This window comes from Mauremys reevesii, linkage group 6, assembly GCF_016161935.1.
Source record: "Mauremys reevesii isolate NIE-2019 linkage group 6, ASM1616193v1, whole genome shotgun sequence".
NCBI classification, from domain to species: domain Eukaryota; kingdom Metazoa; phylum Chordata; order Testudines; family Geoemydidae; genus Mauremys; species Mauremys reevesii.
Window position 1 is genome coordinate 46,926,034 of NC_052628.1, and position 25,580 is coordinate 46,951,613.

Genomic DNA, 25,580 nt, shown 5'->3' on the forward strand with positions numbered 1-25,580 from the left:
TAAAAAGTGGAAGTCAAATCCCAGTGAGGCAAATAGAAAGGAGCACAAACACTGCCAACTTAAGTGCAAGAGTGTAATAAGAAAAGCCAAAGAGGAGTTTGAAGAACGGCTAGCCAAAAACTCCAAAGGTAATAACAAAATGTTTTTTAAGTACATCAGAAGCAGGAAGCCTGCTAAACAACCAGTGGGGCCCCTTGATGATCAAAATACAAAAGGAGCGCTTAAAGATGATAAAGTCATTGCGGAGAAACTAAATGGATTCTTTGCTTCAGTCTTCACAGCTGAGGATGTTAGGGAGATTCCCAAACCTGAGCTGGCTTTTGTAGGTGACAAATCTGAGGAACTGTCACAGATTGAAGTGTCACTAGAGGAGGTTTTGGAATTAATTGATAAACTCAACATTAACAAGTCACCGGGACCAGATGGCATTCACCCAAGAGTTCTGAAAGAACTCAAATGTGAAGTTGCGGAACTATTAACTAAGGTTTGTAACCTGTCCTTTAAATCGGCTTTGGTACCCAATGACTGGAAGTTAGCTAATGTAACGCCAATATTTAAAAAGGGCTCTAGAGGTGATCCCGGCAATTGCAGACCGGTAAGTCTAACGTCGGTACCGGGCAAATTAGTTGAAACAATAGTAAAAATTAAAATTGTCAGACACGTAGAAAAACATAAACTCTTGAGCAATAGTCAACATGGTTTCTGTAAAGGGAAATCGTGTCTTACTAATCTATTAGAGTTCTTTGAAGGGGTCAACAAACATGTGGACAAGGGGGATCCAGTGGACATAGTGTACTTAGATTTCCAGAAAGCCTTTGACAAGGTCCCTCACCAAAGGCTCTTACGTAAATTAAGCTGTCATGGGATAAAAGGGAAGGTCCTTTCATGGATCGAGAACTGGTTAAAGGACAGGGAACAAAGGGTAGGAATTAATGGTAAATTCTCAGAATGGAGAGGGGTAACTAGTGGTGTTCCCCAAGGGTCAGTCCTAGGACCAATCCTATTCAATTTATTCATAAATGATCTGGAGAAAGGGGTAAACAGTGAGGTGGCAAAGTTTGCAGATGATACTAAACTACTCAAGATAGTTAAGACCAAAGCAGATTGTGAAGAACTTCAAAAAGATCTCTCAAAACTAAGTGATTGGGCAACAAAATGGCAAATGAAATTTAATGTGAATAAATGTAAAGTAATGCACATTGGAAAAAATAACCCCAACTATACATACAACATGATGGGGGCTAATTTAGCTACAAGAAGTCAGGAAAAAGATCTTGGCGTCATCGTGGATAGTTCTCTAAAGATGTCCACGCAGTGTGCAGAGGCGGTCAAAAAAGCAAACAGGATGTTAGGAATCATTAAAAAAGGGGATAGAGAATAAGACTGAGAATATATTATTGCCCTTATATAAATCCATGGTACGCCCACATCTTGAATACTGTGTACAGATGTGGTCTCCTCACCTCAAAAAAGATATTCTAGCACTAGAAAAGGTTCAGAAAAGAGCAACTAAAGTGATTAGGGGTTTAGAGAGGGTCCCATACGAGGAAAGATTAAAGAGGCTAGGACTCTTCAGCTTGGAAAAGAGAAGACTAAGGGGGGGACATGATAGAGGTATATAAAATCATGAGTGATGTTGAGAAAGTGGATAAGGAAAAGTTATTTACTTATTCCCATAATACAAGAACTAGGGGTCACCAAATGAAATTAATAGGCAGCAGGTTTAAAACAAATAAAAGGAAGTTCTTCTTCACGCAGCGCACAGTCAACTTGTGGAACTCCTTACCTGAGGAGGTTGTGAAGGCTAGGACTATAACAATGTTTAAAAGGGGACTGGATAAATTCATGGTGGCTAAGTCCATAAATGGCTATTAGCCAGGATGGGTAAGAATGGTGTCCCTAGCCTCTGTTCGTCAGAGGATGAAGATGGATGGCAGGAGAGAGATCACTTGATCATTGCCTGTTAGGTTCACTCCCTCTGGGGCACCTGGCATTGGCCACTGTCGGTAGACAGATACTGGGCTAGATGGACCTTTGGTCTGCCCCGGTACGGCCTTTCTTATGTTCTTATGTTCTTACCCAATGAATGCATGCCCCTCTCCAACCTGGCCCCTCTCCACGACTGAAACCAGGCCTCCCCACCACAAGCAGGGAATGCATCTTCCTAAAGTCTTCACTCCCTTGTACACAAATGGTTCTGTTGCTGTTACTTCCCCCCTCCTATAAGCTGACTCACATGCAGTGCCTGGAAGGAAGGAAGGATAACTATTTTATAGTGGAATGGTGTTCCTGACTGTGTTTCACAATGATTGGAGGGTGAAGTCTGTGGCTGGGCTAGCAAGAGAAATTCACAGACAGGGATTCTGTTCCAAAATACCGAGTTATATGTTTGAGACAGAGATCCTCTGTCCAGTAAATGCACCCCATGTCTGAGAAACACTGAGGTGTCAGAGCTTGTAATGTTTCTATGTCATAAAGTATACATTTTCTGGTCAGGCATGAACCCTTCTGTTTCCTAACTAATGTTCCTTCAAAACTTATTCATAGCTTTCATGCAGTGTTGGGGTGCTGTTATTGCCCAAAAGGGTCCGAGGTACTCTGCAAGAACGAGACCGACTCCACACTGAGAGTAATTGGCTTTAATGAAGGTAAAGTGACACATCTGCAACGGGGACCCCAAGCGTTGCTGTCACTGAGACGGGGACCCAGCGCCCTGCAGCTCGGCCTGGGGTGAAGTCCTAAAACAAACACAAAGCATGCTCATTTTATACAAACAGCAGCATATCAGCTCATACATAATGCAATAGACACTCTCCGCCCTCCGGGGCTGCCTCCCTGGCCAACAGCCAGGGACTTACCACACAGCAGTCCCAGCCGGCTACAGCAGGTCAAAGCTAGCATACTGTGTCCTACAATAACCGGAGGCTGAGAAAGCGGAATTGCCTGAGCTAAGCCGTAACAGAATCTTCCGTGGTATCGCCTACTACAGGTGCACTTGCAGAGCTAGGGCTGCAGTGTAGTTGAGAAAAGAACAGGAGTACTTGTGGCACCTTAGAGACTAACAAATTTATTTCAGCATAAGCTTTCGTGGGCTACAGCTCACTTCTTCGGATGCATAGAGTGGAACACACAGACAGAAGATATTTATACATACAGAGAACATGAAAAGGGGGAAGTACCCATACCACCTGTAAGAGTCCAATCAATTGAGATGAGCTATCATCAGCAGGAGAAAAAAAACCTTTGAAGTGATAATCGAGATGAGAAGGTGTGAGGAGAACTTAACATGGGGAAATAGATTCAATTAGTGTAATGACCCAACCATTCCCAGTCTCTGTTTAAACCTAAGTTAGTTAATTGTATCTAATTTGCATATTAATTCGAGTTCAGCAGTCTCTCTTTGGAGTCTGTTTTTGAAGTTTTTTTGTTGCAAAACTGGGGTGCACAGTCATTAGCACCTCTCAGTTTAACAGTACAAGACGTCAGAAGGAAATTATTGTTTGTTTTTTGAGGGGGGGAGCCTGTAACTCAGGAACACCTTGGTCAAATGACTCCAAATTTAGATCACTAACACTTCCCTACACTCCCAGGAGGCACACCAAATTTTAAAGAAATCTGTCTAAGCATCTCCATTTTAGAGAACTTAGAGGTCCACCTATAAACAGATGTCATGATGCAACCTTAAGTACAGTGGTGCTCCCACACCACTATAATATGGTCTCATTGTTTCCCTGTGCTGTTTTTTGTCTGTCTGTATCTGCTTGCTGGCTCTTGTCTTATACTTAAATTGTAAGCTCTTTGGGACAGGAACTGTCTTTTTGTTATATAACTGTACAGTGCTTAGTACAAAGGGCCCTAATCCGGGCTCCTCAGTGCTACCACAATACAAATAATAACAGGAAAAAGTAATACAGATTCTGGAAAGATTTGGACCATTATCTGTGTAAGATTAGTCTCCAGCTACATTGTTTCTTAGGAAAGCAGAACTTTCAGTAAGTTGTGTACCTCTGAGCCTGGAAGGACAAGGTAAGAATCCTAGAAGCTAAAACCTAGAAAGGTAATGTACTAAGTACCAGCATTCTCTATAGTGTGCAAAAATCTATTAGTCATAAGTTACTCCATTTTGAAGTGTCCAACCACAAACATATTAAAATTTTCAGTTTGCATAAAGTTCTGATCCCCCTCCCTCTGAAAATCATACCTCATTACTGGTGTCTAGTAATTTGTAAGTACTTCAGCTGGGAGATGCCAAATTTGAGATATCTTAAATAGGGTCTGATTTTCAGAGGGAGTGTGGGCAACACTTTTTGAAAATTAGAAATGTAAAGGTTTCTGAAATTGAGCAATTCAAAATCAAACATCTTAAAAATCACTAGTCATTTGAAAAATCTTAGCCACATGTTTTGGGGCTTTTTAAAATGTAAAAAAAAAGTAGGGCTGTCAACTAATTGCAGTTAACTCATGCGATTAACTCAAAAAAATAAACTGTGATTAAAAAAATTAATCACATTAATCGCACTGTTAAACAATAGAATACCAATTGAAATTTATTAAATATCTGTGGATGTTTTTCTACATTTTCAAATATATTGATTTCTATTACAACACAGAATACAAAGTGTACAGTGCTCACTTTATATTATTATTTTTTATTACAAATATTTGCACTGTAAAAATGATAAACAAAAGAAGTAGGATTTTTCAATTCACCTCATACAAGTACTGTAGTGCAACCTCTTTATTGTGAAAGTGTAACTTACAAATGTAGATTTTTTTTTTTGGTTACATAACTGCACTCAGAAACAAAGCAATGTAAAACTTTAGAGCCTACAAATCCACTCAGTCCTACTTCTTGTTCAGCCAATTGCTATGACAAACAAGTTTGTTTACATTTATGGGAGATACTGCTGACTGTTTCTTATTTACAATGTCACCTGAAAGTGAGAACAGGTGTTCGCATGGCACTTTTGTAGCCGGCGCTACAAGATATTTACGTGCCAGATATGCTAAACATTCATATGCCCCTTTGTGCTTTGGCCACCATTCCAGAGGACATGCTTCCATGCTGATGATGCTCATTAAAAAAATAATGTGTTAATTAAATTTGTGACTGAACTCCTTGGGGGAGAATTGTATGTCTCCTGTTCTGTTTTACCTGCATTCTGCCATATATTTCATGTTAAAGCAGTCTCAGATGATGACTCAGCACGTTTGTTTTAAGAACACTTTCACAGCAGATCTGACAAAACACAAAGAAGGTACCAATGTGAGATTTCTACGGATAGATACAGCACTTGACCCAAGGTTTAAGAATCTGAAGTGCCTTCCAAAATCTGAGATGGAAGAGGTGTAGAGCATGCTTTCAGATGTCATAAAAGAACACCACTCCACGCAGAAACTACAAAACCCAAACCACCAAAAAAGAAAATCAACCTTCTGCTGATGGCATCTGACTCAATGATGAAAATGAACATTCGTCAGTCCGCTCTGCTTTGGATCGTTATTGAGCAGAACCCATCATCAGCACGGTTGCATATATTCTGGAATGGTGATTGAGGAATGAAGGGACATATGAATCTTTAGCGCATCTGGCACATATATATCTTGTGATGCCAGCTACAACAGTGCCATGGAATACCTGTTCTCACTTTCAGGTGACATTGTAAACAAGATGTGGGCAGCATTATCTTCTGCAAATTGTAACCAAACTTGTTTCTCTGAGCAATTGGCTGAAATAGGATTGAGTGACTTGTAGGTTCTAAAGTTTTACATTGTTTTATTTTTGAATGCAGTTATTTTTTGTACATAAGTCTACATTTGTAAGTTCAACTTTCATTATAAAGAGATTGCACTACAGTACTTGTATTGAGTGAATTGAAATATATTACTATTTCTTTTGTTTTTTACAGTGCAAATATTTGTAATAAAAATAAATATAAAGTGAACACAGTACACTTTGTATTCTGGGTTGTAATTGAAATCAATATATTTGAAAATGTAAAAAACATCTAAAAATATTTAAATATATGGTATTCTATTACTGTTTGAGAATGTGATTAATTGTGATTAATTTTTTTAATCTCTTGACAGCCCTAAAAAAAACCCATTATATTCTAAAGCCATCCCTATTGCCTATAACACTTGTGCTTAGTCTTAATGTCATGTAAAATCTGATGTTTAATAGAAAGAATACAAATAAATACATTTGAACATAATTTTTATAAAACATATATATTCTGCTACTCCTTTAGAATGTCAAGTGTTTTTTTGACTTCTGTTCATCCCTAGGTTTCAGTGACTCAGCTGTGATGTTGACAACCTATGCTGAGAAACTATTGTGTTGGGGGATCTGGCTCCAACACTACAGTCCACCAACAAAGTTAAAACAAGATTTGGTCACACAGTGTTGATAAGAGCAAAGTGTGTTTTTAATCATTTTCCCAAAATATCAAGCTCAAGACTTAATGCAGAGTTCATTCTGCACTACAAGACAAAATACCATGTCAAGGGACTACTGTATTATAACCAGATTTCTTTCATATAGCAGTGTCTAAAATGTACATGGGACTTAGAAGGTAAAAGCTATACTTTTACTCCACTAAGAGGAAACTTCAGGTGCCTTTATTCCATTCTGCCTAGCTGCAGATTCAACAAGACAAATGACAGCAACTAATTGATTTATACAACTTCACAACCAAAAGTGCTATGAATTTTATTCTCTTAAATTAAATCTCATATTCTGGACAGTCCAATAAAGTTAATTGCATTGAATTTATTAAGTTTTCCATGTCCAGTGATCTGTGTTTCCTCTGTACATGAGGTATTACATTTTTGTAGCTTCTCTGAACAGATGTTTTTAAGAGGTACTTCAGAACTCAATATGACACAATGTTACAAATGTTTCCAGTTACATCTGACAGTTGCCTGTTAGGTATGATATTATAATGCAGTGATTCTCAAACTTTTGTACTAGTGACCCCTTTCACATAGCAAGCCTCTGAGTGCGACCCCCCTTAAATATATTAAAAAGTGTTTTTAATTAATAAAACCATTATAAATGCTGGAGGAAAAGCGAGGTTTGGAGTGGAGGCTGACAGCTCGCAACCCCCCATGTAATAACCTTGCGACCCCCTGAGGGGTCCCAACCCCCAGTTTGAGAAGCCCTGTTATAATGGCTCCAAAGCTTTTTCATACGATGGACCATATCTGTAAACGGAGATCCTCTTGTTCACCACCACCACCACCAGCCTCCCAACGCTACAACTGTCCTGTGGCACCTGATCTAGTGCTTGGTTTCACAAAAAGAGCATCAAAAAGATGAAATGAATGAACAAAGTAGCAATAAAGATTAACTTGATGCAATGCAATGCATATGGTTATGTTTTGCATCTTCTACTTGTTAAATTCCTTCTCCCTGCAATCTGTAGAGATTTACATTAGTATCAAATCTGCCTAAATATGATTTGTGATGGCAGCAGCTCTGCAGACCACCAGTTGTCTAGAGATCACATTTTAGAACCATTAATATAGCATAAATCCACTAGCTCAAAAAATATATTCCTTAAAATCTACAATTCAAAATCTCCATTCTGAATGTTCAATTCTACAACATAGGTAGAAAGAATGCAATGACAGTAGATATTAGCATGTGCAAAGTGCTACAAAATTGGGATGACCACTTACTAACAAGAGATAGCACCACGAGAATAATAGTAATAAAATAAAAATACTTGGCATTTATAAAGTGCTTTTTATCCATAGATTTCCGTAAGATTTACAAGGGAGGATAAGTTTTGTGTACCTATTTTACAGATAAAAACACAAATGTAATGAGAGGCAAAGTGATTTTGCCCAATGCACAATAGTAAGTCAGTAGCCAAGGTGGAAATATGGTAGAGATCGAGGTGAGATTCTGTGCTGGAACTCTGAGACACACAGCAAAGAACTGACAGGAGAGGGGGAAGGGAGTACGTGGTGCTAGTATAGCTTTTTCACCTTTATGCCCTCCTGACCTTGGGCTGCTCCAAGAGTTGGAGAGCTCCTCAATTAACTTAGACAACCCTGGGGGCCTATATAAATTACACCAACTTGCTGTGGGCTGCAGAGGTAGTTAGAATCTTAGTAGGACTGCATGTGTGGCTCCAGCCCCCAACATATTCCTCCCACTGAACGACCCTACCCTATGCCTTCAGGGGGGTCCTCAGAAGGCAGTCTTAATGCTGTCTTCCACGGTGTCTTTGGGGGAGAATCTTCCACAAATTGAACTGAGGCTTTTACAGACCTGTAACATTGTTCCGGCCCTTTTACCAGGTAGAAAGGGGCCTATGCAGGGGTAAGGATCTCATCCCAGGTCTCCTAAATCTCAGTCTAGTGCTCTAATATAATATTTGTTTTTATGTTTATACTTATAAAAGTATTCCCAAACAAGGAAACTTTTTATGGCACCACATATTTTGTTTATTTTTTTCCTGTCTTCCAGGTACTGGACTGATTTAGTTGGGGATTGGTCCTGCTTTGAGCAGGGGGTTGGACTAGATGACCTCCTAAGGTCCCTTCCAACCCTGATATTCTATGACTCCAGCTGTAGAACACATTAACAGAAAATATAAAGGTTGATCTCAACCTTGGCCAAGTGCAAGATGCACCTCTTTAATGAGGCCTTCCCTTAGTAGTGGCATCTTCCCAGAATCAACCCACAATATGAGAGATTAGAGGGGAGAAAGTACAAAGTACAAAGGGAAGAAAGAAGGAAGCAAAACAAAAAACCAAACACCTAATCATTCACATTGGAAATAAGAGAGGTTGACCACATTGTGCAATAATTAATTGTTGTTCTTACTTAAATACCAGGTCAATAGGTGTTTTAGTTACCACGGAACTACTGTAATCAATGGAATGGGCAGATCTTAATACCATCTTCCACTGCAGCATAAACAAATTTATAAATGGTTTGAAATGTATACTATGACCATATGTTGTGGAAATATAGTAAGGTTAAATGATTTCATGATACAGACACTGCATAGTGTCCTCAGAGCAATCATAAATATATACATATAAATATATATAAATTATATACATATAAATATATATAAATTAAACAGTAATAAGTCACCAGGACTAGATGGTATGCACCCAAGAGTTCTGAAGGAACTCAAATATAAAATTGCAGAAATACAATTGTAGTATATAAACTATCACTTAAATCAGCCTTCAGACCAGATGACTGGAGGAAAGATAGCATAGTGCCAATTTTTAAAAAAAATGCTTCAGAGGCAACCCTGGCAATTACAAGCTGGTAAGCTTAACTTCAGTACCAGGCAAACTGTTTGAAACTATAGTACAAAACAGAATTCTCAGACACAAAGAGGAACATGATTTGTTGGGGAAGAGTTAACAGGGCTTTTGTAAAGGGAAATCATGACTTACCAATCTATTAGAACTTTTGAAGGTGCCAGCAAATATGTGGACAAGTGTGATCCAGCGGATATAGTGTACTTGGACCTTCAGAAAGTCTTTGACAAGGTCCCACACTAAAGGCTCTTATGCAAAGTACACAGTCATGGGATAAGAGGGAAGGTCCTCTCATGGATCAGTAACTGGTTAAAAGACAGGAAACAAAGGGTGGGAATAAATAGCCAGTTTTCACTGTGGAGAGAAGGAAACAGCAGGATCCCCCAGAGATCTGTACTGGGATCAGTGCAATTCAACATATTCATAAATGATCTCGAAAATGGGGTAAACAGGGAGGTGGCAAAGTTTGCAGGTGGTAAGAAATTACTCAAGACAGTTAAGTCCAAAGCAGACTGCAAAGAGTTACAAAGGGATCTCACAAACTGGGTGACTGGGCAACAAAATGGCAGATGAGATTAAATATTGATAAAAGCAAAGTAATGCACAGTGGAAAACATAATCCCTATATATACAAAATGATGGGGTCTCAATTAGCTGTTACCACTCACGAAAGGGATCTTAGAGTCATCGTGGATAATTCTCTGAAAGCATGCGCTCAATGTGAAGAAGCAGGAAAAAAGCTAATAGAATGTTAGGAACTCTTAGGAAAGGCATAGATAATAAGACAGAAAAAATCATAATGTCACAGTATAAAGCCATGATACACCCACATCTTGAATACTGTGGGTAGTTCTGGTCACCCCATCTCAAAAAAGATAAATTAGAATTGGGAACGGTACAGAGAAAGACAACAAAATAATTAGGGGTATGGAACAGATTCCATACGAGGAGAGATTAAAAAGATTGGACTGTTCAACTTGGAAAAGAGATGATCAAAGGGGCTATGATAGAGGTCTATAAAATCATGAACAGTGTGGAGAAAGTGAATAAGGAAGAGTTATTTATCCCTTCACATAACACAAGAACCAGGGGTCATCCCATGAAATTCACAGGCAGCAGGTTTAGAACAAACATATGGAAGTTCTTCACACAATGCACTAGAAATCTGTGGAACTCGTTGCCAGGGATGTGAAGGCCAAAAGAATAACTGGGTTCAAAAGAGAATTAGGTACAGAGGACATAACCATCAATGGCTACTAGCTCAGACAGTCAGGGATGCAACATCATGCAACTGGTGTCCCTAAGTCTCCAACTGCCAGAGGCTGGGACTGGATGATAGGGGATGGATCACTCATAATTGTCCTGTTCTGTTCATTCCCTCTGAAGCATCTGGCATTGGTCACTGTTAGAAGACAGAACACTGGGCTGGCTGGACTATTGGTTTGATCCAGTATGGCCATTCTTATGTTCATATGCACTATACAGAGATAACTAATTTATATTTAATATGTCAATTTGGTAAATAGAGATCACTAATATATTCAAAATAACTCTCTCCTCTCAGTTTGATTATTACAACTGGTTTTTTTCCTGTGGCCTCCTGAAGTCTCAGCTTTCCAGATTGCAGTATTTTCAAAATACTGATGATGACTACTTTCTCCACACATAAAAAGAAGTGCAATCACATCACCCTCATACTAAAGTTACTCAGTTACTTTGGGTCTCCATTTATTTTGAGAAACAGTTCAAACCTCCTCTTTTTGTTAACTACTGTTTATGGACATCCTTCAGCCATTCAGACCTTCATCCTTTATGCTGATCTCATATTCTGTAACCCAATGGAGTTCACTGGAGTCACTCCTGATTTCACTAGTGTACCTTAGGGCTTGTCTACACCAGAAAGTTGCACCGGTTTAACTCAAATCTATTTAAAAATCAGTTTGGTTAAAGGGATGCAAAGCCTTGTGTAGACACAGTCATTTCAGTTTAAAAGTAGCTTATACTCATTTAGCTTAAGTGAGTAAGGATTTGACTTAAGCTAAAAGATATAAGCCACTCTTACACCTAAATAAAGCCTGCTCAACATAGCTACAGTGCTCAGAGGGGTGAAAAATCTAACCTAACTCCCCAGTGTAAAAGTAGCTAGATGAACAGAAGAATGTTTCTGTTGACCTACCTACCATTCTAGATGAGGTGGTGATCCTACAGCGACAGAAAACCTCCTTCTATCACTGTAGGCTGCATCTACACTACAGGGTTATGCCAGAACAGTTACACCATAGCTATGCCACTGTACACCTGCCCTCTGTAGGTCTAAACAGGGATTTGCTCTTGTTTAACTGGTTTGGTTTAAAAAACGTACTTTTAGTTAAACTACTGCAAGTTTGTTTGTAAACAGTCTTTGATGCGAATCAGCCCTCTTGTCTACCATTGGCTCCTCAGTCTCTTCTTACCATCTCACCACCATTTGTACAAGGGCCTTCTTTCCAGATCCTGATATTAGAACAGTCTTTCTGCATCTCTTCCCCTCATCATCTCCCATCTATTTTCTAATCTCAGCCAAAAAAAAATTTTGCTTTGACCTCTCAGTTTCTCTCTCTCTCTCTCTCCTTTTGTATTTAATTTTGATTACTGGTAAATTATTTAGCTTGTAAAATCTTCAGGGCAGGCACCTTGTCTTCCATTGTATACAGTGCTGTACACATTTCAACTTTATAAGGTAATTTACAATAGTTTGTATGAAATATGCTATACATAATTAAACTGTGTAATAGGGAAACAGTTTAACAGTAAGCTTCCATATTATACTCAAATCAAAATACACTTTTATTTAAAGGTTTTTAATTATATGCCATGTGTCAGATTTGAAAATACAAAATCTAGACTCAGCCTCAGAATCATCCAATCTATAGTAGGCTTCATATTTATTTCAACAATTCGTTAATTAACTGATAACACTGATACTGAGGCTGGCTAGGAAAAAAGAATGCATTCTTTTGATGGCTAGAAATGAGCCGTATCAGTTTACTTCTCTACCCTCATTAAAATATGCCATTTTCTACTTGTTTGTGAGGATAAATAGGTCAGTAAGATATTTCATGCACAATACTCAAGATTTCCCACACCATAAGACAGCGGGAAGAGTTTTTCGATGTATTTTAATTTGACCTGCCCAGACAGCCTGCAAGAGTGGATTAATTTAATAAATAGTCACCACCACCACTGGGGATAGGAGTGACAAGACAGAGTTACAGCAAAATTCTTCCTTCAGATGCAATAATTGGGCTCCCAGGCCTTGTCTATGCCTAGCTTTAAATATCTATATTTTAAATCCCTCATTTTTGCATTACCACTGGTAAAGCCCCATTGATGATAGTGCTAACATTTGTACCATCCTGTTGTCTAGATCTTCAGCACCTGGACTATATTAGTGCAGCTGCACCCATGGGAGATTTTAAAGTAAAAGCTCACTGCAGACAGGGTGACTAGGATTTTGGCCTCCACTGCAGCCCCCATACACCAGCTCTGGAAGGATTTCCCAATGGTGCAGAGCAGGTATAATGGGCTTATGTCACCTCTCCTTGTAGTCCTGGCACTGGGGTGCACCAGAGGCATGACTGGGAAGGCACAGATATGGGAAAGGTTGAAAAACATGGCCAAATTGCACAGTACTCAAGCTATTCAGGGCTGCTGGACAGCTCCATAGGGAGGCACAGCAGCTGGCTACAAGTTAGCACTGTCCCTGGGGTTGTTCTCATTTACATCAGGGACCACTAAGGTCCCCAGCTTCCTCCTGAATCTGAGAGGTGCCAAGATACTATAAAGTCACTTTCCCTCAGGCTATGCCAAGCAAAATTCAGCTGCAGCCCCGATTCAGGACTGGAGTTTTAAGTCATTGAGAACTCTGCATATGTGATGGTAGACTTTGGTTCTTAAATCAATATTCATGCCAGCCACAACTTCTGTACTTAAAGACATTTAAGTACATTTAAGACAATTACATTACTTTCTAACCCATTTCACATGCTCATAATTTTCCAAATAATTACCTTTTGTGTTTAAATATTTTTGAGTTTTGTCTGACTACTGATTAATTTTGGGGAAAAGATGGGCACATTCTCCAGCCATTTTATAAACAAAAAAAATTACAAGAGCATAGTTTGCTCCCGTTGTAAAAAAATACGACCCTCTTTCCACCCATTCTCCCAGTCATAACTAAAAAAAAAACAGCTGATCATCAATGTTTCAAATATGGTAAGCAAAAAGGATTTTCATGAATAGAACAAATATTGCCAATTTTTTTAAACTGTGATTAAACACTGGTCGAGGGCTCTGGGTTTAATTCCCGGTTCTGCCACAGGCTCCTTATGTGTCCTTGAGCACTAAATAATATATGTGAAGTGCTCAAACTCTATGGAGATAGGCACTGGATAAAAAATTAAATAGGCAAAGTTATAAGGAAGAATGTGCAGTGGAAAATTCCTTAAACTGCTACCTGCTCACTTAGATAATATACAGTCCATATGTGTACACAGATGTACAGCATTTTGGTTACAATTTTCCAACTCCACTCCTGAAACTGGAGATTGCAAATTCGAGAGAGAGAAAGAGAGATTACTGACCCCAGATGTACAATACCTTCCTTCTCAACTTGTGTATATTTCATTTCAAATATTCACTTTAATAAAATTTTAAATCTGTTATTCAGAGCAAGGAGCTGTAGAGATTACAAATGCAGCAAGCCACTCAGTACCAAACCTAAAAGCCTACCCGCCCTCAGTATTTCCACTGCTCCATTAGCGCAAAGGATTTACAAGTCCCATCAGTTAAGCCTGCTGAATATATAAACCATACCAGTGCTGGACTTTTCTGCCTCTCTTAGCTTTTCTTTAAAGGAAAAAACCCACACAACCAAATCTAGAGAGCGGGGAGACACAAAGACCCACGGTGAAGGGAGCAAGGCAAAAAAAAATATGGCAAAGTTTATGTTAGAGGAAACTTTCGTTTCTTGACTGTGTAGCTTATGCTTGAAGCCTGGGTATTGCATTAACCTGAGCTACAGCCTCGCGATGGCTGGTACTTAGCACAAAGCCCCTGCCCTTTAAGGGCCCCCAGCCTCCTGGAGCAAAGACACGGGCACTGCATCACTGTCGTTAAGCAGCGCGGTGACTGGAACCCAAAGCCGGGGGCGGGGCGGGGCAGGGCAGAGCGCGGGACTAGACATGCCCAGCTCCCCACCCCCCGCCTTGGGGGCGCTAGGGCCACTCACCCTTTAGGCCCGGAGGAGGAAGCATCCCGGGGGCGTCTGCACTGCCGCCGCCCTTATCCGCGCAAGCAGGCGATGACGGCTTGGGGGCGATGGCCCCGCCCGCCCCTCGCGGCGCTCAGACACCTACCCACACCATCCCAGAGCCCGGCGGCAGGGGAGTGGCGAGGGACGGGAGCGGCCCGTCCTCTCCCGCTGCGTCTCAGCGCCCGGCAAGAAAACGCGACCCCGGCCCCTGAAATGGCTGAACAAAGGGAATCTGGCTTCGCCGCCACCGCCCGTCCCATTGGTCGGGGGGCGGGATGGGGCGGGGCCTGGCACGGCGGGGGCTCCACATCCCTGTAACCCTGGCAACGGTGGCTCCAGCGGGAAAATGTGGCCTGGTGTGTGCTGGCGACAACAGTGAGACAACAGTGAGATGGCTGCCCCGCCCCAACCCCATTCCCCTACCCCAGCCTCGGCCCCCCCCCTCCCTCAGAGTCACAAAAGACACAGCCAACGCCCCTCGCCCAGCCACTGCCCCTGCACAGTCACACACACGCAGCCCACTCCCCTTGCTGCCGCCCCTGTAGTCACCTCCCCACTCCCTGACATACCAAACCCACAGAAATTCAGCTTGTTTTTAGCTTAATTGGCTTGTGAGTTGCTTGTTGGCTACTTTTTAGCTTGTTGCTTCTTTCTTTATTTATTTGATCGGCTCCCAGCAAGCACAGGCAAGGGGGGGAGAGAGTCAAGGGTGCACAGCAGGCCCACAACAGTCCCAGACTGCATGCCAGAGGGGGTCTAGTCACATAGTGTTGGGGTTCTTAAGGATTGGCTTGTTTTGGCCTTGTTTTGAAATGGATTAGCTTGATTTTTGGCTTATTGTGAAAGTCGGGGTGCTTATTTACCCCATGAAAGCTGGCAACTGTGCCCACTCCCCTCTCTCCCAGCCACTGCCCTGTGCACCGTCACACACAGCCCACTCCCCCTGCTCCCAGCCACTGCCCCGTCACGCACACACACACCCCACTCCCCTGTCTCCCAGCCAGTATCTCCCCTTAGAGAATCACAGTATTGCCAACCCCAAGTGTTCAAAAATCATGAATCAGGCCCCCAGAATCCTGAGAGTTAAAAAAAAAATCAGTTTGGAGTACTTTTTATTTGTCTTCTGGTTTCTGAGTCTTTAGGAGACACTTGGCTCATGTTTTCTATGTGATCATGAGAGCTAGATTCTTTTTAAAGCTGAGATTCTCACAGTCACTTGCCTCCAAGAGTTGGGGCTTTAAGATTGTGGGAGTCTTGATAAAATCAGGAGAATTGGCAACACTGCATCCTTACACAAAGTCCCTCTCCCAGACAATGTCACCCCACACCCCTTGAGCCCCCACATACAAACAGTCCTCCTCTCTCAGCCACTGTCTGTCCCCATCAGAAGTGCTCACACACACACTTTCCCTTCTCTCCTAGCCACCAATCCCCTTAAAGGGTCTCCCACACAGAGCTTCCTTTTCTTCCAGACACTGTTCTAAGAGGGTCCCACAACCCTGGATTGTTGCCAACTCTTGAGATTTTTATCATGAGTCCTGCAATATCTGGTCTGTTTCTTAAGGACCCAGCTTCATGTGATTACATGAGATTCTCATCTCTTTTTAAAATGTAACTTTCTGTCCCTCATGTTGCAGAGAAAAACTTGAAAATATGACCCAAGTGAACCTTAAAGGCTCAAAACCCAGATGGTAAATAAAAACACATACAAAAAATATTTTTAAAATCCTTTGATTTTTAAGACAGTTTCATGATTTTTGAACACTTGATTTTTGGAAATACTGCAACAGCTCCATCCCCAAGCCTCTGTCCCTTGAGAAAGGGATCCGCACTCATGCACACAGCTCCCGCACACCCAGTCACTGCGCTCTGACGGAGGGCACTGCACATACAACCCTATTGCTCCCCTGCCCAGTAAAGGCTGCAACATGCCATCACAGCCCCCTCATTTTCTCAGGCATTGCTCAATTCTAAGACTTAGTTTCAGAGTTATACTAAAATCCTCCTCTCCTCAACACACATGATAAAATCTCCTTGCAGAAGTTTTACATGTTTTAAATTGTTTATTAATAGTTTATGCTAATAAATAAACAAAGCAAACATCCTAATAAAAAAAGAGATTAAAGAGTGGTGTAATAAAAATACATGTTCCACATATGCTGAAAACCTATTATTTACACAGGTTGTACATTTTACATACTGTGTTCTGTTGCTTTTTGGTTTTCCAGCTCTTAATGTAAAAAAAAAAAAAAAAGTCAGATAGGCGGTCTTAACAGCCACCAAAATTGCACTAGTTGCTTAAGAAAATAAGGGGAAATTGTAGATTTTGATCTTGCTTCCCCACCAAAGGAAAAAAATCCCCCTGAAATTTCACATTCCATATGTCATTCAAAACTAGAATATTTCCTGTGAAGTCTGGAAAAAATAAGTAAAGGAGTTTTATGGTTATGGGGGCCAAATCTTGGTCCCTTCAGCAGCTGCTTTGAGCCAGTCTAGGGGCACAAATATCAGTTAAGCCAACTGCTCAAGGATTCCTGCTGACATAGGAAACTGTTCAGGGGTATGTGAACAGTTACTGGGGGAAAAGCATGGCCAGAGTGCCCTTGTACTCAGCAATCACCTGCTGCCACAATAGCCCTTTACAGGCTGTTGCTGAGCATTTTAGATTATAAATCAAATTAAATTATAGCAACTTTGGGGGCAGATTGAGGATGATAAAAGCCACTATTCCCCTGCCCTAATCATAGTTCAGCTGGACCCAGATATCTAGGACACAGTATTTAAAAAATTTTCCTTGTAGTTTTGTGACTATTTCTATAACTTTTTTTTTCCACATAGAATTTTTATAAAGTAATATATTTTGAGTGGCTATTAGCTGGACTCCATTGAAATACATCTTCAATCTTAACTCTTCTTTGTTTGGGAATAATATTTTAGTCAACTGTACCTACACAAGGCAAATACTAATAAGACTATATTCCCTTTTAATGTCACCATGAACAGCTTCAAAATGTGTTATAGCTTCTGTTTTCAACACACAGCTATATAATGAACATAGGAGATTATAACCTTGATGGACCCTTTCAGATCAAGCTGACTTCTCCTGATTAGTATCGCGAATGTGTGAAGGAAATGTGTTGTTGACGCAGAAATCTTATCTGAACTGAACTCTGATTTAGTTTACAAGTCAGAGGCCCTGTTGTATGTACATTTTACATCATCATTTAAAAAACTTCTGTGGGGTAGATTTAGTTACTTTCACTGGTGTTTGTTATTAGTGATTTAATCTCACACAACTCTCTTTTAAACATTTGATTTCCCTTGGCAAGATATTGAACTGGAGACCAAGTAATCCAGATGCAAAAGCAGTTTTCGTACCCACAAGGGAGGCTACGAAGTTCTCACGAAAATGTATCCTTTAATTTACAATAAATGCACTTGGTTGAGTGTGTATTGTTAGACAGAAAGACAGTGCTCAACTTGGGGGGACGGATATGTGTGCTGGCACAGAGTACCACCATTTTGTACTCCAGAATCTAAGCTTTAGTTTTTAAGTAAATCTGTAGTTGTTATGGTTGTAAAGAAAACTTTGAAATCATGACCTGAGTGTAAAAAAAACAAAAACAAAAAAAAGGTCTGCCTAAGTTTGCAGAGAGTCTGAAACAATATGCTTTTTTCCCCCCCTTCACAGACAAGGTCAGCTCCCACACTGCTGTTCTGGGCACCACAATATGGGGAGGAGGTAAGCAGCCCTCAGTGGTGAAAGAACAGGTTAAAGACTATTTAGAAAAGCTGGACATGCACAAGTCCATAGGTCCAGATCTAATGTATCCGAGGGTGTTGAGGGAATTGGCTGATGTGATTGCAGAGCCATTGGCCATTATCTTTGAAAACTCGTGGCAACCAGGGGAGGTCCTGGCCAATTGGAAAAAGGCAAATATAGTGCCCATTTTAAAAAAAAGGAAGAAGGAGAACCTGGGGAACTATAGACCGGTCAGCCTCACCTCAGTCCCTGGAAAAATCATGGAGCAGGTCCTCAAGGAAACCATTTTGAAGCACTTGGAAGAGAGGAAGGTGATCAGGAACAGTCAACATGGATTCACCAAGAGCAAGTCATGCCTGACCAACCTGATTGCCTTCTATGATGAGATAACTGGTTCTGTGGATATGGGGAAAGTAGTGGATGTGATATATCTTGACGTTAGCAATGCTTTTGATACGGTCTCCCACAGTGTTCTTACCAGCAAGTTAAAAAATTATGGATTGTATGAATGGACTATAAGGTGGATAGAAAGCTGGCTAGATTGTCAGGCTCAACGGGTAGTGATCAACAGCTCGATGTCTAGTTGGCAACCGGTATCAAGTGGCGTGCCCCAGGGGTTGATCCTGGGGCCGATTTTGTTCAACATCTTTATTAATGATCTGGATGATAGGATAGATTGTACCCTCAGCAAGTTTGCAGATGACACTAAGCTAGGGGGAGAGGTAAATATGCTGGAGGATAGGAATAAGGTCCAGAGTGACTAGACAAATTGGAGAATTGGGCCAAAAGAAATCTGATGAGGCTCAACAAGGACAAGTGCAGAGTCCTGCTCTTAGGACGGAAGAATACCATTCACCGCTACAGGTTGGGGACCCACTGGTTAAGCAGCAGTTCTGCAGAAAAGCACCAGGGGATTACAGTGGATGAGAAACTGGATATGAGTCAGCTGTGTGCCCTTGTTGCCGAGAAGGCTAATGGCATATTGGGCTGCATTAGTAGTAGCATTGCCAGCCGATCGAGGAAAGTGATTATTCCCCTCTATTCGGCACTGGTGAGGCCATATCTGGAGTATTGCGTCCAGTTTTGGGGCTCCCACTACAGAAAGGATGTGGACAAATTGGAGAGAGTCCAGCAGAGGGCAACAAAAATGATCAGGGAGCTGGGGCACATGACTTACTAGGAGAGGCTGAGGGAACTGGGCTTATTTAGTGTGCAGAAGAAAAGAGTGAGGGGGGATTAGCATCCTTCAACTACCTGAAGGGGGGTTCCAAAGAGGATGGACCTCGGCTGTTCTAGGTGGTGGCAGATGACAGAAAAAGGAGCAATGGTTTCAAGTTGCAGTGCGGGAGGTCTAGGTTGGATATTAGGAAACACTATTTCACTAGGAGGGTGGTGAAGCACTGGAACCGGTTACCTAAGGAGGTGGTGGAATCTCCATCTGTAGAGGTTTTTAAAGCCCGGTTTGACAGAGCCCTGGCTGGCATGATTTGGTTGGTATTAGTCCTGCTTTGAGCAGGGGGTTGGACTGGATGACTCCTGAGGTCTCTTCCAACCCTAATCTTCTATGATTCTAATATATATAATAGGTGTTAAATGTCCCATTCATAACAGTGAGGTATTATCATCAGTCTAAGTTACTTTAAACGTTAACATTGTTGACTACTTTACTGCTTAGTATGGAAGAAAGAAAGAGGAGGATCATATTACGAAGGTATGCCCAATGTACTGCGAATGGCATTTCATTTCAGTGAGTGGATTTGGGAGGGTACCGCCACTTCCCCCCACACACACATAATCAAGAAGAAGCCAAGCCCAAGGAATCAAACAGTCCCAGGCAGGGAGACCCGAGAACAAATCTGAGAAATTTTATTTATATATGGTTTATAAACCTATAGGAATAAAATTGATTTTTCTGGCTTATGTGAATAGTTAAATAGATAACATTTTTTATAACTTTTATTAATAATAAAGAGGTTGGAGGAACAATGCAATTAAAACCTGCAATCATCACACCACTAAATGTCTAAAACATATGATTATCTGGACAATGCGGGTCATGTGAATAGACGTCCTGGACCAAATTTTGCACTGATTTATGGCCTGAGCAAACTTGCTGACCTCAATGAAATGCCATAGGCTGTAAATAAGTGCAAAATTTGGCCCTCTTTGTAAGGAAAATATAGTATCTTTAAAATTGTCTATCCCAAAAGTATTTTCAGTCAAGCTCATGAACTTTCAGACTGGTGCCTGAAACTACTCTCTGTAGACAGAACTGAAAGCTGAACTTTACATTTGGGTCATCACTGGTTAGAAACAACAGGTTTCTACACCTCTGCTGCTCCCATACTCCAAACCCCTACCTCCCCCAACAAAGAACAAAAACCACCAACAATAGTCTCTTCACCTACTCAAAGGCAAGACCATGTTTAATATTTCATTTGTGAGATCCACTGGTGAGTTACATCCTGTTTTGTTTTGTTTGGCAGGGCTAGGTACCCTTCCTCAAAATCATAAAAAACCTGGCCTATTTTGAGTGGACTTGAAACTTTAAACGATTGCAGAAGTTTTCAAGATTACAGTAAAATGAAGACAATGTATAAAATATATACAAATTAAATATATAATTTTGCTCCAAAGATTAAGTTGTGCTCTCCAGTGTTAAATAAGTGAATATTTAGTGAAATATTTAGTGAAATAGACCATGAACTTTTGAACCTAGATTAGTGGTAGCTGCAGGCATCAATGAACTAAGTACCATAGTCTAGGAGGCACCACATATCCTGGAAATTCTAGCTGAATACATTCAACTGGTTCCCATTGGTTCCAGTTGACCAGTTCTTTTGTGGAACAGAGCAATGAACTACTGCTTTATGGGGGTACTGTCTTCCAACTAAATACAGTAGAAAGCAGAGACCTGTAGAAGCTGAAGGAATCTAATGAATTCCAGTAAGGATCTCCAGTACTGCCACTACCACCACCAAGTTCTAGAAAATGTTTAAAACTCTCGTTTGTGAGCAGAAAGTGTCAGCAGTGAAGACAAAGAGAGAGGGAGGGGAGGCCAGCCAACAAATAGCATAGTGTTCTCTAACTAGAGCAAAGCACGTTTACTAAATGCAAATTCCCCACTCCTGCATCATTCAAATATGGCGATCTCATGGAGCAGAAGGGTGGCATGAGTAGCATTGGGCAGCCTAGAAAGGCTGAAGATTCCATGCTGTATTCCTTGCAGAGCAAGTGGGTGATGTCAACAACAACAAGGAGGGCAGATCTAACCAGGCCCATGTCCCTGAAGATCAGTAGCAGCAAAGTAGGAGCCAAATCCATTAGCAGTCCTGAAGGTCCCTTCTCTTATTTACAGGGGGAGCTGCAGCTGAGTTAGGCTGCATTCAGTTGGGCAGTGACCCTGAAGATCTCTTTGTCTGATCTGGATCTTATCTCCTAGGGCAGCAGGGGTGAAGGAGGGGTACCAGCTCAGGAATAGATGAAAGAGTAGGAAAGGCAATAAGGTTGATTCAGAGAATTAAGATACCAGAAGGGATAAATAGGCCTTGGTGGAGAAAAAGAATCAGAGAAGAGGTGGGTATTTTGGGGACTGTGAGGAGAATAGATACGAGTTCAGGGGGAGGTTCAAGGATACTCAAGGGAGTATAGGTACTGGAACTAGGGGTACTGGGGATGCTGCCACACCCTGGATTTGAAGTCGTTTCCATTATATACAGGGTTTACAGTTTGGTTCAATGGCTCTCAGCACCCGCAGTATACAAATTGTTCCAGCGCTCCTGGAATACCATCTAGAGGCACAGGAGAGAAGGAGAGACTGAAGGGATTGTGGGGGTGGGAGACCAGGGAATGAAGTAAGGAGGAGAATGTGGAGAAGGACATGAGAGGTCTGGAAATGCAGATAAGGAAGAAATAAATAAAGAGGTGAGGGATGCTGTATAAACAAAATAGGGACAAAATATTTAAACCAGGAGCTTGAATGAGTGAGAAAAGAATAAAGAAGTGGGAAAACGGAATTAAAAAAACCCCCACTAATGTGGTAATTTTTGCTCATGTTTCTATATTATTATGGGTTGGGTTACATCTGGTTGAAGCTAGTGGCTGCAACAAGCACTGGTGTGGAGCTGGGGATGAGGGATTTGGGGTGCAGGAGGGGGCTCCAGGCTGGGGTTGAGGGTTTCAGAGGGCAGGAGGGGGATCAGGACTGGGGCAGAGGGTTGGGGTATGGGGCGAGTGAGGGGTAAGGTGAGGGCTCTGGCTGGGAATGAGGGGCTTGGGGTGCAGGAGGGGGTTCTGGGCTGGGACTGAGGGGTTCAGAGGGCGGGAAGGGGATCAGGGCTGGGGCTGGGGCAAGGGCATGGGAGCGAGTCAAGAGTGCAGGCTCCAGGAAGCACTTACCTCAGGCAGCTCCCAAAAGCAGCGTCATGTGCCCCCTCTGGCTTCTATGCAAAGGCACGGCCGGGCAGCTCTGCACGCTGCCCAATCCTCAGGTGGCGCCCCTGCAGCTCCCATTGCCTGTGGTTCTCAGCCAATGGGAACTGCAGAGCTGGCGCTTGGGCAGGGGAGCAGCGTGCAGAGCCCCCTGACCTCCCCAACACGTAGGAGCCGAAGGGGTGACATGCCGCTGCTTCCGGGAGCCGCACAGAGACACGGCAGGCAGGGAGCCTGCCTTAGCCCTGCTGCGCCACTGACCGGCCTTTTAACAACCCAGTCAGCAGTGCTGACCAGAGGCGCCAGGGTCCCTTTTCAACTGGGCATTCCGGTTGAAACCAGACACCTGACAACCCTAATGTCTAGGTGACCAACTGCAGGCCTTAAAAACCTTCCCAATGTGTAAGTGGGTCCAGGATGAGGTGGGGGAGAGTTGGCTGCAGGGAGCTGGATTTGAGCAGTTGAAAAGAATCAGGAGCAGCCCCAGCCATTTTGCACCCCGGCAGCTGCAGGAGGGGAAAAAAAACAAAAAAAACCACACCAAACCAATGGCACAGGGGTACCGCACCTGCTGGAAGCTGCTATCCAGGACAACTGCCATGCTTGCTGGCCCCTAAAAACAGCCCTGGAAAGGAGACAGTTCCTGAGTTGCTCTCAGGCACAGAGGACTAAAGACTCCATTTTGGTTTTTTTCCACCAGAGAGGCCAGCAGCATAGGTAGGGCTCTCCTCTGCACCAGGAGTCATCCAGGGCTTGAGGCTCTTGGGACTCAGTCCAGCCAAAAGGGAGAACGATCATCTTCCCAGCAGGAGACACCAGCCCTTCACATCAAACTCCAACTCTCTCCACACAGGCCTTCCATAGGCAGTGCATTGGGGATCTCTTCCATTATATTGACTTAGCTTGTGGGCTTTCAATGTTTATTGCAGTGGGATTTGTTAATCCTTCATTTTATTTGATTCCCTTGACTCCTTTGCCAATTTTCATCTCCTTCTTTTAATTTACCCCATCCTTTTCAGGAAGGAAGTGTTTATCCTTGGAGTTTGGCCCTTAACTCCCTATATAAAATGACAAAATCCTAGAGCAATGGTTTTCAACCATCTTTCATTTGTGGGAACCTAAATAATTTTGAATGGAGGTGCAGGCCCCCATGGGTCCACAGACCACAGGTTGAAAACTACTATCCTAGAGGCTGTAGGGGAAATGAAATACCCAGCCAGTAAATGGAAGCACTGCCCACAAATAACCAGGGTCCATTCATCCTAATATGGGTCACCGAGCCCTTGAAAAGGCAAGAATAAGGGACACTAACATCCTTGGGGACTGGGGGTGTCTCAGGAGGGGGCTACACTAATAAAAACATACTTCTGTGTTTTTGCTATATTATTGACCCAATTTCTTTTCAGCTCAGAGACATGGCAAAACATTCTTCACCTCAGGAACTAAAACCCAAACTCTTTCAATATATAATCAGCTTAGTTAGATTTGTAATTTTTGGTCAAGATTGGATTTGAGTGTGACTGCTCAGACTGTGTGTGTATGAGGAAAAATATGATTACTGATGCATTAAGGCACAGTCCCAAAGTGCAGAGTCATTGCCATACAAAAATAGATAAATTGATTCCTTGTTTTTCAATGAGTCATATTTATAAATAATTTCTTAATACTATAAGCCAAAAATGGCATGACAAAAGTAAATTGCACAAGGTACTAAAACGAATACAAAATACTCCAATGTTATAGGTAAGTGTTTTTCCTTATAAGTATGAAGGAAAACATATACAATTACAACTTACAATAAACCATTACAACTTGCACCATAGAAAGCCATTGCTATAGAAGAAGTACGATTAATATTAATGTAATCACTAAACATTGGTGAAATCCTAACCCACCGAAGCCAATGACAAAACTCCCATTGACATATGGGACAAGATTTCACCCCAAGCATTTGCTTTCCCACTTGTACTCCAATGGAGGATAAGGAATGTCTGTCAGGAAAGCCCTTTTACACAAAAGAGCTGAGGAATGGAATTTCCCTAATAAAAAGAGATGAAATATTTGTTGGTGCCACTGAGACTTTCCACTCAGGCATAATCTTGAGGTAAAATATTTAATAAAAAGCACTCTGCTTCAGTTGAAAAAGGGTTCTCCAAAGGGGATATTTAGTGCTTAGGTTTTCCCCCCACCTCCAAAAGGTGCCTATGATAGACCAAGCTTCCTCCTAAAAAGCTTCATAAATATATATATTTTTAAAACCACCAGTCATCTACTCTTCCTCCCAATGAAAACTGGTAGTATTCATAGCCAATTCAAAACTGATTTCAGAGCAGAGCATGGTGTGCATTTTAGGCATACAGAAAACTGATTGGCTTGCAAAAATAATAATAATAATAATTAGACAACTTTATTTAGATATTGGATATTTATCAAATGACAGCCATCCCTGAAAAGCATTCCAGTACAGGCTGTAAACATTCTTCATAAGGATGTATGTTTCAAATGAGCGTTGTCAACATTTCTTAGCTAAAAAACTGTAAGTAGAGATAGGCCTGAAATAAAACCATGGATCCAAACTCTCCCAAATTTGGAGTAAATTTGTATGAGAGTTTGGGGATTCCACACTGAATCCTGTTAAATAGTGGCACAGCTCCTACTCTCGCATTTAATCTGGACTCTCCCTGATGGTCCCAGAGGCATTGTGTTAGCGAAAAGCCCTTGGAGGATTACTTTTGTTGGACAGCCCATCCTTACTGGTTTCAGAGTGGTAGCTGTGTTAGTCTGTATCAGCAAAAAGGA

The 25,580-nt window shown here is 41.7% G+C and overlaps 1 protein-coding gene across 7 annotated transcripts in view; it reads right to left on the reverse strand.

Annotated features, from left to right (window-relative positions):
• The window catches only part of TNPO1 (transportin 1), a 387,652-nt gene that overhangs the window by 154,979 nt on the left and 207,093 nt on the right, over positions 1-25,580 (reverse strand). Inside the window, exon 1 of one of the 7 annotated variants that reach the window (XM_039544334.1) lies at positions 14,691-14,804. The exons of 5 other annotated variants lie outside the window; for them this stretch is intronic. In XM_039544334.1, the coding sequence (XP_039400268.1) occupies positions 14,691-14,699 (9 nt within the window). In that variant the 5' untranslated portion in view covers positions 14,700-14,804. Of the gene's footprint in view, positions 1-14,563; positions 14,805-25,580 lie in introns of those variants that run through there. One more of the 7 variants, XM_039544336.1, reaches the window with a different exon arrangement.